Raw genomic sequence first — 12,283 nt, 5'->3', positions numbered from 1 at the left:
TAGAAATGACTGAAATAAAAAAAGATGCAGAGCTTTCAGACCTCAAATAATGTGAAGAAAACAATTTATATTCATAAAGTTCAAAAGAGTAAAAAAGAGTGAGTTCAAAAATCAATTTTTGGTCGAAAATCCCTGGGTGTTAATCACAGTTTTAATGCATCTTAGCATGTTCTCCTCCACCAGTCTTACACACTGCTTTTGGATAGCTTTATGTCACTCCTGGTGCAAAAATTCAAGCAGTTTAGCTTGATTTGATGGCTTGTGATCATCCATCTTCCTCTTGATTATATTCCGGAGGTTTTCAATTGGTAAAATCAAAGAAACTTATAATTTTTAAGTGGTTTCTTATTTTTTCCGGGGCTGTATAACAAGCTACTATGTACTACATTAAACAACAGCTGGACAGTGTGTTGTTGGAAGCCGGCTGGCGCGTTACGTCACGCGGGGCTTTGTCCAATGGAAGCGGGCAGACTGCGCTTCAAAAGCAGCCCGACCCGCAGCGAGGTTAGTGTAAAAAGCAGCGTGTTGCCCTTAGTAACCGAGCAGCTTCTTTGGCGGGAGTGGAGGTGGATGGCTGGTTGATTTGAGTCTCTGAATTACTGAGTTAAACGCTGCTCTGGACGCCCGTCAGGTCGGTTCTGTGCTTTAGCTAATATTTAATCGAGGCGGTGTTTACTGTGTGTATGTGCGTGTGTGTGTGAGAGTGGGTGGTGGTGGTGGTGGTGGTGGTGGTGGTGGTGGTGGGGGGTGCGCTGCGCTTGTTTTGTGCGTCTCGTAGCGGAGCTGGACGGGATATCACGCCAGCAGCTAACGTTAACCCTCAAGCTGTTAGCTAGCGAACTACAGCAGGTAACAAAGCGAATAGCAACCACACACTGCCGTCGAGACGGAGAGTGAGGCCGTGTGTTATAAAGTCGGTCAGTCAGTCAGTTAGCGAGGCTGTAGCATTAGCTGTGGTTCTCTGTCCGTGTGTATGAGGGAGTACTGTGTGTGATTTTACTGATGCGGCTGAATTGACGCTTTGTTGATTAGCGTTAGCATTAGCCGTGTAGCTGATTTTCTAGTTCGCTAATGCTAGTCGGCTAACCTCCCCGAGCTCGCCATTCACCTAGCGTAGCTAGTCCGCGATGCTAACCTGGCTAGCTTAACTGAATAACTCTGCTTTCAGTTCAAGCCTTGGTAGTTTCTGTGGGGAAGCAGAGGATAATGGGTGTTCATTTTTTTTACCTCAGAATTTGCTCAGAATTTTAAAATTGCCTCAACACACACTCTGCTCGGGCATGTCGGTGGTCTGTAATATTAGCCAGCTGCTCCGCTGGGGGAGGGTAGCTACAGGATTAAGCGGGAGTGCGCTATTGTTCTATAGCTGGCTAGTTAGCTAGCTTAAGCTAGCATTAGCATCGTGTGCTAACGAGCGTTTTCAGCTTATGTCATTTATTGGAGCGTTTTTCTTTTCGCAAAGGAACTCTTGTGTAAAATGTTGCGCTAGCATTAGCTATATACGCCATATAAACCCTGAGGTAGCGTTTAAAACAAACGTCCTTTTAGTAGCTAACTTTATTAGGTTGGGTTGAGCTTGGTAAACGCTAGCTAGCTCACTGTAACGTTACTCATTTTAATGTCGCTTTGAATAAACTAAATAAATTAAAAACCTTATTTGACAATGCTCGACCTGGTTATACTTTTAATATTATGAAGTGACTTGTAGGGAGGAGGAATGGGGAATTGGTCAGTCTAAACCAGTTTATTTAAGAAAATGTAAGAATAAACACAACGTGGCTTAATACAAAAATGTACTAAACGTATAGTGGATAAAAGTATTGCGCCTGTGTGATTGAAGCCGTGTGCCAAATAAAATGTTAAGTTATAAAGTTGGTTAGTTTGGTGGTTTATTTAGTGCACCAGCATAATTACAGTGGTCGCTAAATCAAAATGACCAAGTAACTAGCTCTCCCTTTACCTGGATGATTTAAGCTATTAGCTAACTATCTTTTTTAAACCACAATGACTAGTTTAAAGCATTTTAAAATCTAATATGAAGCTTCCGCTGAAATAAATGAGCAATTTGGACCTCAACAGCGTTGGAAGAACAGTCATGCTGGGCCTGTGTTATCATTTGACGTATTTGTCTCCCTCTCTTTCTCACAGTCATGGTGAAAGACGCAAACAAACCGAAAGGCAGGACCTCTGCGTACGCATTCTTTGTCCTGTCCTCTAGGGATGAGCTTAAAAAGAAGAGCCCTGGTACTTCAGTGAACTTTGGCAAGTTTTCCAAGAAATGCTCAGAAGACTGGAAGGTGAGTTCATGCGTGTAGGTGTGGCATAAATGTTAAATACTCTGACCCCAGTGTAAAGTTTGTGGTTGGTGTATCATGCCTCCTCGCTCTTAATGGTGTCTAACTCCATTTCAGGCTCTAACTCCATCTGAAAAGAAGAAGTTTGAGGACCTGGCGAAGGCTGACAAGGCTCGTTATGATGAAGAGATGAAGAGCTACGTTCCCCCAAAAGGCATGGGAAAGATGGGGAGAAAGAAGAAGGACCCAAATGCACCTAAACGTCCCCCGTAAGTTGTAATGCTGCATGTTATGACTTTGGTTGTAGGACGTTCCTAGAGCAGAGACTGAGATCTTTTCTTCTCCTTGCAGGTCAGCATTCTTCATCTTTTGTTCGGAACACAGACCAGCGGTGAAGAGTGAGCACCCAAACCTAACTATTGGTGAGATTGCCAAAAAGCTAGGTGAGAAGTGGTCCAAGCTGAGCACAAAAGATCGTTCTCCCTTCGATCAGAAGGCTGTCCTGCTGCGTGAGAAGTATGAGAAGGTGAGGTGTTTCTTCCTCAGAATTTTTTATTATTTTTTTTTTTTTTTTTTTTATAGCCATGGATTGTGGTTTCTGTATCTGTAGTTTTTGGTCAGTCGTAGCAAAATCTTTCCAATTAATCAGTTAAATCTCACTACAGTACTGTTCAAGTCTGATAGTGGACCACATACCTTTTTCTCCTGTATGTGTGAAACAGACCTTGTTACTTTGTCACCTGCGATTGGACTGTGGGATTAAAATGATCATAATGTAGCACTGAGCCTCTTCTCACGTTATGGATGGAGTTTAATATAGTTTTGTTCTTTAGGAAGTCGCTGCGTACCGCTCTGGAGGCAGTGTTGCTAAAAGGGGCCCCGGCCGACCTACAGGCTCCACTAAGAAAGCACATGCTGACGACGATGACGACGACGACGATGATGAAGACGACGAAGATGATGACGAAGAGGACGATGACGAGGAGGATGAAGATGACGAGTAATTTGTGTTGTTGTGTGGGTGTTGACTCTGACATGGTTTTGCAGGTTGACTTGCCTGGGTAGAGTTTAGTGTGCGTGTGTGCTCGTGTTGGATTTTTCATGTTGTCCATTATTTCAGGATGAGCGGGGAGATGCATTTCTGGGTCTTTTTCTTTGTTTGTTTTAAACAGACTAAGCAATAATTTGGACAGGAAGATGTTCTGATTTTCTTTATTTTTATAAGTTTTTGTTTCAACAATGTGTAGAGTACCTTTTTTATGTAATAAAGCTGTGGTCTTTGCACTCTTCATGGAGTTCATCTTTTGTGTTTTTTAACTTTAAAATGTATTAATGGAATTGACCAAATTAAACGTTTTTTAATCAGATATTGCTGTATAGTGGGAAGTACACAAAGACTCCAGTCTGCTGAGTCTTTTATAGTCAAATAGAGGGTTTCTAGCAATCCTGATATCCAGTCAAATGTAACTTCTTAAGCCCACACTGTGGAACGCCCTACATTTTTGCACAAAGTCTGATTTGCCACTTTTTTTTTTTTTTTTTTTTTTAACTTTGCAATTTAGGTCAGGATTTTAACACAAGAATCTTACACATGATTATGCTTTAATCTAAACCATTCCACTGTAGCTGTATCAGGGTTCATATGGGCATGAAAAACCTGGAGAAAGGAAAAGTCATGGAGTTGAAAATATCAATTTCCAGGACTGGATATGTTTTGGAAAAAGAAAAATACCCAGAAAGCATTGAAAAAGTAATGGAAATTTGAAAAATGTTTTCTTTTATTGACTTTTGGTTTAAAATAAATTATTTAATGTTTGGGTAAATCTGCTAAATCTTTTGCCATTAGCTATCTATCTGTGTGGGTCAGCTTTAGCTATAACTGTAGGAGTTTCAGCTTAACTGTAACTGTAGATTCACACAATGAGAAGGAAAAATGCTGATTTAATGCTGTCTGGCTTCTTTTTGATATTAGGCAGAGATGTGCAAAATATGCAGTAAATATCAGCTATTAAAATCTAATTTTAGTGTTTTCATTTAATAGTGAAATATAGACCTGTTATAACCAGTTTAACCTTTTTTTGCCATGTCTCTGCTGATGTTTTAAAGATCATTATTAAGGTAAAGTAATGAAAATGTATTGGTTGTGTATAAACCCTGGGTATGGCATTGTCCAGCTGGAATGTGAAACACAGCCCCAGTCTCAAGTCCTCAGCAGCCTTACAGGTTTTCTTTGAGATTGGATCCAAACTACTGTATGTTGTCATTTTTTTCTTTCACACAAAACAATATAAAGAACACAAATCTTAATGTTGCTAAGACTTCCTCCAGCCTTCAAGAGCGATTTGTATTAACCAATATTTTGAGTTTTCACACCCCTGTGTGGTAATGAGTAAAATGTGATAAAATAAAGCAACTTATTTTTCTAGGATGCCAGAACGCTCTAAAGAAATGAAATCTCAAGATACTGTTGACCATGAGATTACGCAGAAGCTGCACTGTAGGGTGGACCGCTTTAACAAAAATCTGCATGTGATGAAAGTGTGGTGGATCTAGAGAATCAAATATTTTGACTTTTAGTTTTGACTTTTGAAAAATATATATTTTGATTATATTTATTTTATATTAGTTTCCCAGTAATGGGAGATAGCCCATCTTTACCTAGTTTAATATGGAGACAAGCAGCAAAATATGAAAAGAAAATAATTCAATAGTTCAAGTGTACCCTTCAAAAGTGTAAAAGGTCAGCGGTTTCTTTCATAAAGGGCCAGGGTTATACTGGGCAAGTAATTGTTGGATATGTAGCTTGATATGTTTATGAAAATGACAAATGTAATGGTTATTTAATCAAGGCAGCATACAAACCAAATAAAACTATTTGAAATTACTTTTTGTACAGTTCAGGCAAAGATCTCATAAATCTTGAAAAACTGATCGACAGTAACGATGAAATTTAAACTGTAGCTTTGCTACAGGCACAAAAGGCATGTTAGTATTAATACTGACCCCTAGAGAAACTGTTTCCAACAACAGCCTTCAGGACCAGGGTTTGTCACCTCTGATCTACTTACCCTCACTTCCTTTATGGACACAAACATAAGGCTGGATTAATCCCACCCTTAGGCTAAACTGTAGTGTTACTGGTATCCATAAGCCTTCCCTTAATACCTCTGACTGAACTTTCATTTTGTTTTATTATCTGCAATAGAAGGAATCTCAAAAAAACAGAAAAATAGAAAAATGATTTTATTTACAAAAGTAATTTGGCATTGATGTAGAAAAACAACAGATGAAATTCATTAACAAGTAAAAAAAAAAAAAAAAAAGTTTACAGCCATTCATACAATGAAGACAAAAGTCTGGTTTTAAAAAAAATACCTCAGAGACATCTATCAGCATTAAAAACACTCAACCAACATAGACAAGGCTGGTTGGAGATCTGCACTCATCAAACAATACATCTAACACACACCCACACACCTCTCACACTCAAACACATGCACACTTTAGACTGAGATCAATCGTCATCTTCCTCATCTTCATCCTCAGGGTCTCGTTTCCTCTTCTCTCCTTTATTATCCTCATCTTCTGCAGAAACAGCAAGTCAGAATCAAAAATTATTAACAGACCCTTAAATCCCACTCAGAGTACAGACAGTATCTGATCAATACTAATGGATGAAGAAAAAAAAAAACAAACAAAAAAAACACTAACCATCCTCATCGTCCTCATCATCCTCATCGTCCACCTCTTCCTCCTGACCAGAGTCTTCCTCCTGAGAGCATTAAAGAACAGAAGAATACATACCATTTTTACACCTGGTCATCATGCCACATGACTAGTAGGTGGATTTAAACTACATGCATTTACACTCTTTGAGCCTTTAGTTAGTCAAATTGCAGTTTGCAGATGACTTGCAGGCAAAGTGCAGAAAGTGACAAACTGACAAACAAAAAGGAATGCAGACCCATACAAATGCTACCATCCAGATTGATGGAAGGACCTCGCCAAAAACTAGCTCTGGGCTCTAATGCAGACACCCATAAAAACACCTGATCCAGTGTCAGTGCTGTGTGGCTGAAGTGGAGCAAAGACCTACAAGACCCAACTCACCTCTCCTTCGGTGTGTTTACGCTTGCATTTTTTTGTGGCTTATCCTGAGACTCAAGGCACATGTAGTGACCAGGTGTAAATAGGGTCACAAATAAAACTAGATGTAGAGGCATGTAAAACCTCCAGCAGGTGGTGCAGGTCCAGTGATACTCTCAAGAGTGAAACATCTGAATCTGCATGTGAACAATGATTTGTTTTTTCTGTTTGTTTGTTTGTTTTTTTTTGGTGGAACTGCATCATTCACCTCATCCCCGCTCACATCTTCCTCCTCTGCATCATCATCTTCATCAAAATCCTCCTCTTCTCCATCTTCATCCTCCTCCTCATCATCTTCCTCTTCTTCTCCCTCAGAGTTTACTTTAAAAGATAGGAGGAAAAGTCTTGATTTTATTTCAGTTAGTGTGCTCAAAATCACACAAAAAAATATTTTTTAATGTTTAAATGATAATCTGCACTATTGAACACAACATGGAGTAACAAAGTAGATCATAATTGGTTAAGATTACAGACACATGCAGGGTAAGATAACTGGACATAGAGATAAACAGGTATTGTTATTAAAGGCATTAACGCCCCAGTACTGACCTTCGTCCTCATCTTCCTCACCCCCCTCACCATCAGAGTCTGATACCTCACGATCTTCAGGGTCATAGCCATCCAGGTAAGTGATCTGTGGGAGGAGCTTAAACACACTGCCTCTGTAGTCGTCCAGGGTTGTGACCTCACAGTTGAAAAGGTCAAGGCTCTTCAGACGATTTAGGTTTCTCTGAAATAGAAGAGACATACATAAAAAAAAATAATTATTATTATTATTTAGCTTTTGTTGGGAGTAACAGTCTCTACTGTCCAGAAAAATATATAATTGTTGACATTCTTGAGTTGTGGTTTCTTTAGTCGCCAGTGTCTATTACAAGTGACAACTAAAATTCATGGTTTAGTTTTAATAAAGGTGACACAAAATTAGGAAAAGAAAAAAATTTATATTTTGTTCTGTGATATTTAAAAAAAAATACTGTAATTTTTCACTAGGTTGCTTCAGCAATTAGTGAGGTCCTGACCCTAGAATTTTAGTAACAAAAATTTATATTCTGCCGATATAACCTGCTTCTGAACGAGAGGAGTTGAAAAAAAAAAAAATGTACATATTCCAATTTTGTTTCAAGCAGAAAAAAAATATTTTTGCCTGATGTGGAATTGAATATCCTATAAAATAAACTAAATAATGTGCACATTGCTAAAATTTGTTGTGCTGCTCTAGTCTACATACACATCAGTAGATGCCAAACCAAAAAAAAAAACTAACAAAAAAACTTTAAAATCAAGGGGGACTTAAGGCTGAGGCTCACCAGAGGCTCGAGGGTGGACAGGTCCTTTAGTTTGTTGCCGCTGAGGTTGAGATGTGTAATGTTGGGGAGTTTCTCTGCCAGAACCTCAAGTCCTCCTGAGATTCGGTTATCGCTCAACTCCAGCTACTCATAGTATCAAATAGAAAAACAACAACAACAACAACATTTCAGAGAACCGCACAAACCAATTAAAACAGCACACACATTCATCATACACCAGTCCATGCATCATGCTCACCTTTTTGAGCTTGGCTAGTTTGGGAAGGTTAGAGATGGACGTCAGGCCAACATTGATCAAGCTGAGAAACTCCAGATTCACAAAGTCTGCAGTGAGGCCCTCGATCTTCCCCTCATCTGACCGACAGTTATCCAGCACTAATTCTCTCACCTGAGAAAAAGCAAAGACAAAATTATAATTTACTTTTTTTTTATTATTATAATTTTTTTTCCCCCAAGATAAACAGCAAATGAAAACTGAAAACTCCTTCTGTTTCCAGTTTAGTTAACAGGCTGAGCAAAACAGTTTTTTTTTTTTTTTTAGCACATTTTAAACTAAATGTGCTATTTACAAATAAACTGTGCATTTTTTTTACATATTAGGCTAGTTATTCTGGCAGCAAAAGATCTAATCTGACAAAATTTCAGCATCATTTTAATCAGCATTTTAAAATTAGCCTAGATTTTAGGTGAGACAGATCGTCACTTAGTTTTCTACACTGATAAAACTAAAGAAGTCAGATAATTTGAAAATATTTGAGAAAAAAGGAAATATGACTATCAAACTAACTAACTAAATAATCACTAGAAGTTTATTTTTTATCATATTATTCATCAGGGAGATCTGTTTTGGTTCCTTGTAGAGGAAACATGGGATTGATCCTTCTTTTAGAAGAATATGTAAAGAATACTGCTGAAATATTTTATTCTACACAATTTAACAATATTTAGTAGTAAAATAAATAAGAGTAAATAAAGTAAGTAGGTAATTCACTGTATTGGCGACTAAGAAATGCATGCATGTTGATGTTTATCCCCTTTACAGGCCTTGGGACTTATCCAGGCTACAGGTGTAGGTGATAAAAAAGCCCTTGTCTCTGCAGTAAAATAGGTTATTTTACATTCTGAAAACTTTGAGATCTTTGAAATCTCCTACAAGACACTACAAGTAAAAGCTGCCTGTTTACTCTCTACTCCACTTAATAATTCCAGATCAGTTACAGGAATCAAACCCAAATTTGAGGTTTGGAGGACATGACCTGTCCTGATTTTAAAATGAAGATCAGGAAAGTGCCAATTTTATCAGTATTATTACATTTTTAAAAGTTGGAGATTTACTTAATTTTTTAAAAATAATTTACATTTCAATTCCAATTAGGATTTTTGGTAACGTTTACTATCAAACATTAAAGCTTTTTATGTAAGTTAATGCTTGAACAGAAATATTTAAGATTTAGGTGTGTTAGGTCTGCAGTATCAGGCAGAAAATTGACAAATGCTGTCCTGTTAAGGGGTTAAACTTTAAGCTACTGTTTTAGGAACCGGATTCTTTAAATATAGTGTAGCTACTGAAAGACTCACTTTAAATAATCATTTAGAGCTAAAACACTTAAAAAGAAATTGTTTTGTTAATCTTGGCTCTGAAATTTAGCGCTTCACACTTTAACGCTCAGGGCGGGAAGAGGCTAAGCTAAATGCTAACGTTTCGTAGCCTCGCCGTTTCTTAAGCGTTTCGCTCAGAATGCCGTTTTAAATTTGGTCCTACCGGAGTTAAAATGCAAATATCTTGTTTACGAAAACCTGTGTTAAATTAAACTACTCTGACTCCCCCCCCCCCACTAACACACTGTTAAACACCGCTCACACAAACTAACGGAGCGCCTCGGTTACACTGCAGCGCTTTGACCAACTGAACCTAAACAAACTCAAACTCAAATCTAATCCAGAGAAAATAACCAGAATTAATGAACACCAGGCATTTAAAACCAGAAAACCAGGTCAGAATCTCAGACACCATGCGGTTTCTGAAAACAACAGCGAACAGCAGCTCTTTTAAAGCAGCTAAAACTCCGAGCTCAGCTCTGCAAGTTCAGCAGGAGCGGTTTTCTCACGTCTGAGGGCGTCCTGTTCCGCAGCTCCAGGTGAATTCTTTTCTTCATGTCCATTTTTCCCACAGGAGCTTTAAAACCTCGGACAGGGCTGGGGCACTTCTCCACAAAGAGAGCGCTGGAGTACAGAAACACACAAAGGCGACTTTACACAGCGGAATCGAGGGCTTTGAATGAGTTTTTCTGGACTCGACAGCGCCGCGCGGTGGAAACGCGGAGTGACGCTCACACTGACGCGCTTTTAGCTTCTCAAGTGCTGCATTTAAAAACAGCACTTAGCGCCCCCCGCCGGTGAGCACCGCGGAGCATAGACATTTATATTGATTTTTTTTTTATCTATTTATGTATTTATCAATCAATCAATCAATCAAAATGTATTTTAACTCGGAAGTACATTGAGGGCAACCCTCATTTTCAGTGTAGCCGAGCATTTACAAATACAGGGATTGACATAATTAAGAAAATAATAACTACATTTAATCAATAAAATAACAGTAAATAAAAGATAAAAAATGGTATAAGAATATAATAATAATAATAATAATAATAATAATAATAATAATAATAATACAACTTGATTTAATTAAGATCAAAAGATGATAAGATTAATACACAAAAGTTAACAAAATTCATGGTTCAAAATTCAAGCTAAAACTAACTTTTGCACAGTACAATAAAGATACAAATAAATTATTTATTGACATTTATATTTATAGACATTTATTTTATCGTATATGGCGCGGATTATTAGCGCCGTCGAGTGGCCACAAGCACAAACGATCGATCAAAAAAAACTAGATATTAGATTTCTGCTCATATCAGATTATACCTAAGACTGTAAAAAAAAGCCATACACAGTCTATGGATTATACAGCCCCCCAAATTTACCGATCCCCCTCCTCTCTTCTGTGACCTGCAAACTGATTTAGTGGCACCATCTTGCTGCCTGTCCGAATACCGGAGGAGACAAAAGAAGCTGCTTAAAATCCTTCTGTAGAGTCTTCCAGCAGAGGATACCACAGTATCCTACCTAGGAAATGTTTTAAAGATTTTAAAGTGACATCATTGTGGCCACGCCCACAGTAACTGAGCAAGTATAAAATAATTTTTAATTATTCATTCTTTTTTTTCATTATGTATGGGTAGAAATAATACAGTTTTATTAAACACACTTGTGCTTGGATGCAACTTGTTGGTCAAATTTCATCATAGAAGAAATGGGGTGCAAAAGTTGCCACCCTTACTATGTCTCTTCTGCAATAATGCAAATACAAAAAGACAATATTGAATTCCACAAAATAACTTGACAGCCACCTGTGACACCATAGCAACTGCCGATCAACCCCCATGAAACACCCTAGCAAACACTAAAACAAGAATTTAGCTACTGCATAAAATACCACTGCAATAACCTTGCAATAGTGTAGCACCAATACCAGCTAGCAACATCATATAAACCACCTGAAATACCACAGCAACCATGTAGGAACAGTTTAAGCTGCACTGTCATCCTTCAGCAAATACATGTTTTTAGTTGCGTTTTACATGTTAGGTACATGAGCTTGGTGTGTTTAATTGTATTATTTCAACTCTCAATATTGTCCAAATGAAGAGCAAATGTTTAAATTTATTAAAAAGATCTTCATTGTGTGTCTATTTTTTTAAACTTAAGTGTAAAATCAGTTACTAGGGTAGTTTTTTTATGTGTTACGTGGTTACAAAGTGTTTCACCAGTGCGCCCACACCAAACGCTATATATTCGCTCTGTGTCGCCCGTGCAGCCATATAGACATGTATACATAAATGCCGCATCGACTAACGTCGTCTATTGGCAGCCGGTGATCTGTCGAATTTTGCTACTCATCGATATGTGCTTCTTTACGACACTGCGCATGCGCCGACCAAGATTTTTAAAATATGTTTTAATGTTTTTCAAGATCATTTCTTTTCCAGTTTTTTTGGGAGCATTAAACAAACGAGGCTGAAGTTAGCTTCTTATTCGCCAGTGTCTTATTCACATTAACGTTCCACCTTAAATGCTGGCTGAACATACACGCGGCCGGCTGTAGATGGCGCATTTTAACAGTAAAAAACAGCATGTAAGCAAAGCGCTGTGTAAACGCTCTGAATAAATGGGAGGACACAATGCGAGGGACAGTGTTTAATTCTGAGTGGAACATAATGTACATAAAATTAGATAATATGAATTAAAACGTTATTGCTCTCACTTTTGGCCTAATTCCCAGGTCATTATCTCTTCAGTCTTAAGTCGTCTAAAAACTATCATACCTAAAACACAATACATAAGACTGTCAAAATCCTGATGAAGGACAAATATTACTGCTGATGGCTCGCGCTCATTGAACATGACTGACTTCCTGCTGCTTTGTCGCTCGCGTCGCGTTCGGTGTGGACGCAGTGTGCTCTG

The 12,283-nt window shown here is 38.2% G+C and overlaps 2 protein-coding genes across 5 annotated transcripts; one reads left to right on the top strand and one right to left on the bottom strand.

Moving 5' to 3' along the window:
* The first annotated feature begins 362 nt into the window (after positions 1-362).
* On the top strand, positions 363-3,583 carry LOC103034313 (high mobility group protein B2). 4 transcript variants are annotated; one of them, XM_015602504.3, is made up of 5 exons: positions 363-504; positions 2,149-2,297; positions 2,412-2,563; positions 2,646-2,820; positions 3,128-3,583. In XM_015602504.3, exons 1-5 carry the CDS (start codon positions 378-380, stop codon positions 3,296-3,298), a joined length of 774 nt encoding a protein of 257 aa, XP_015457990.3. In that variant the 5' UTR covers positions 363-377; the 3' UTR covers positions 3,299-3,583. The 4 variants fall into 4 exon arrangements, with proteins under 4 accessions (XP_015457990.3, XP_007237553.2, XP_007237554.2 ...); XM_007237491.3 differs by having other exon boundaries at positions 494-631; XM_007237492.4 differs by lacking the exon at positions 363-504 and adding an exon at positions 735-849.
* A 1,939-nt stretch (positions 3,584-5,522) lies between these two features.
* LOC103035064 (acidic leucine-rich nuclear phosphoprotein 32 family member B) lies at positions 5,523-10,089 on the bottom strand. The gene is made up of 7 exons (XM_007237494.4): positions 9,859-10,089; positions 7,989-8,138; positions 7,751-7,873; positions 6,990-7,170; positions 6,649-6,761; positions 6,006-6,066; positions 5,523-5,879 (listed from the first exon to the last, which is right to left on the bottom strand). Exons 1-7 carry the CDS (start codon positions 9,910-9,912, stop codon positions 5,809-5,811), a joined length of 753 nt encoding a protein of 250 aa, XP_007237556.3. The 5' UTR covers positions 9,913-10,089; the 3' UTR covers positions 5,523-5,808.
* Positions 10,090-12,283: the final 2,194 nt, after the last annotated feature.

Source organism: Astyanax mexicanus, chromosome 13 (genome assembly GCF_023375975.1).
Source record: "Astyanax mexicanus isolate ESR-SI-001 chromosome 13, AstMex3_surface, whole genome shotgun sequence".
Taxonomy (NCBI): Eukaryota; Metazoa; Chordata; class Actinopteri; order Characiformes; family Acestrorhamphidae; genus Astyanax; species Astyanax mexicanus.
The sequence above is the reverse complement of the archived record's forward strand: the minus strand, read 5'-3'. Positions and strand labels throughout refer to the sequence as shown.

Excerpts from the sequence above, each read along its gene's own strand:
- LOC103034313 (XM_015602504.3), top strand. The coding sequence starts at position 378 with ATGTACTACATTAAACAACAGCTGGACAGTGTGTTGTTGGAAGCCGGC. Across the intron at positions 2,298-2,411 it reads AATGCTCAGAAGACTGGAAG|GCTCTAACTCCATCTGAAAA; the intron begins GTGAGTTCATGC and ends ACTCCATTTCAG. Across the intron at positions 2,564-2,645 it reads AATGCACCTAAACGTCCCCC|GTCAGCATTCTTCATCTTTT; the intron begins GTAAGTTGTAAT and ends TTCTCCTTGCAG.
- LOC103035064 (XM_007237494.4), bottom strand. The coding sequence starts at position 9,912 with ATGGACATGAAGAAAAGAATTCACCTGGAGCTGCGGAACAGGACGCCC. Across the intron at positions 7,171-7,750 it reads TGTCCACCCTCGAGCCTCTG|AGAAACCTAAATCGTCTGAA; the intron begins GTGAGCCTCAGC and ends CTTCTATTTCAG. Across the intron at positions 6,067-6,648 it reads AAGATGTGAGCGGGGATGAG|GAGGAAGACTCTGGTCAGGA; the intron begins GTGAATGATGCA and ends TAATGCTCTCAG.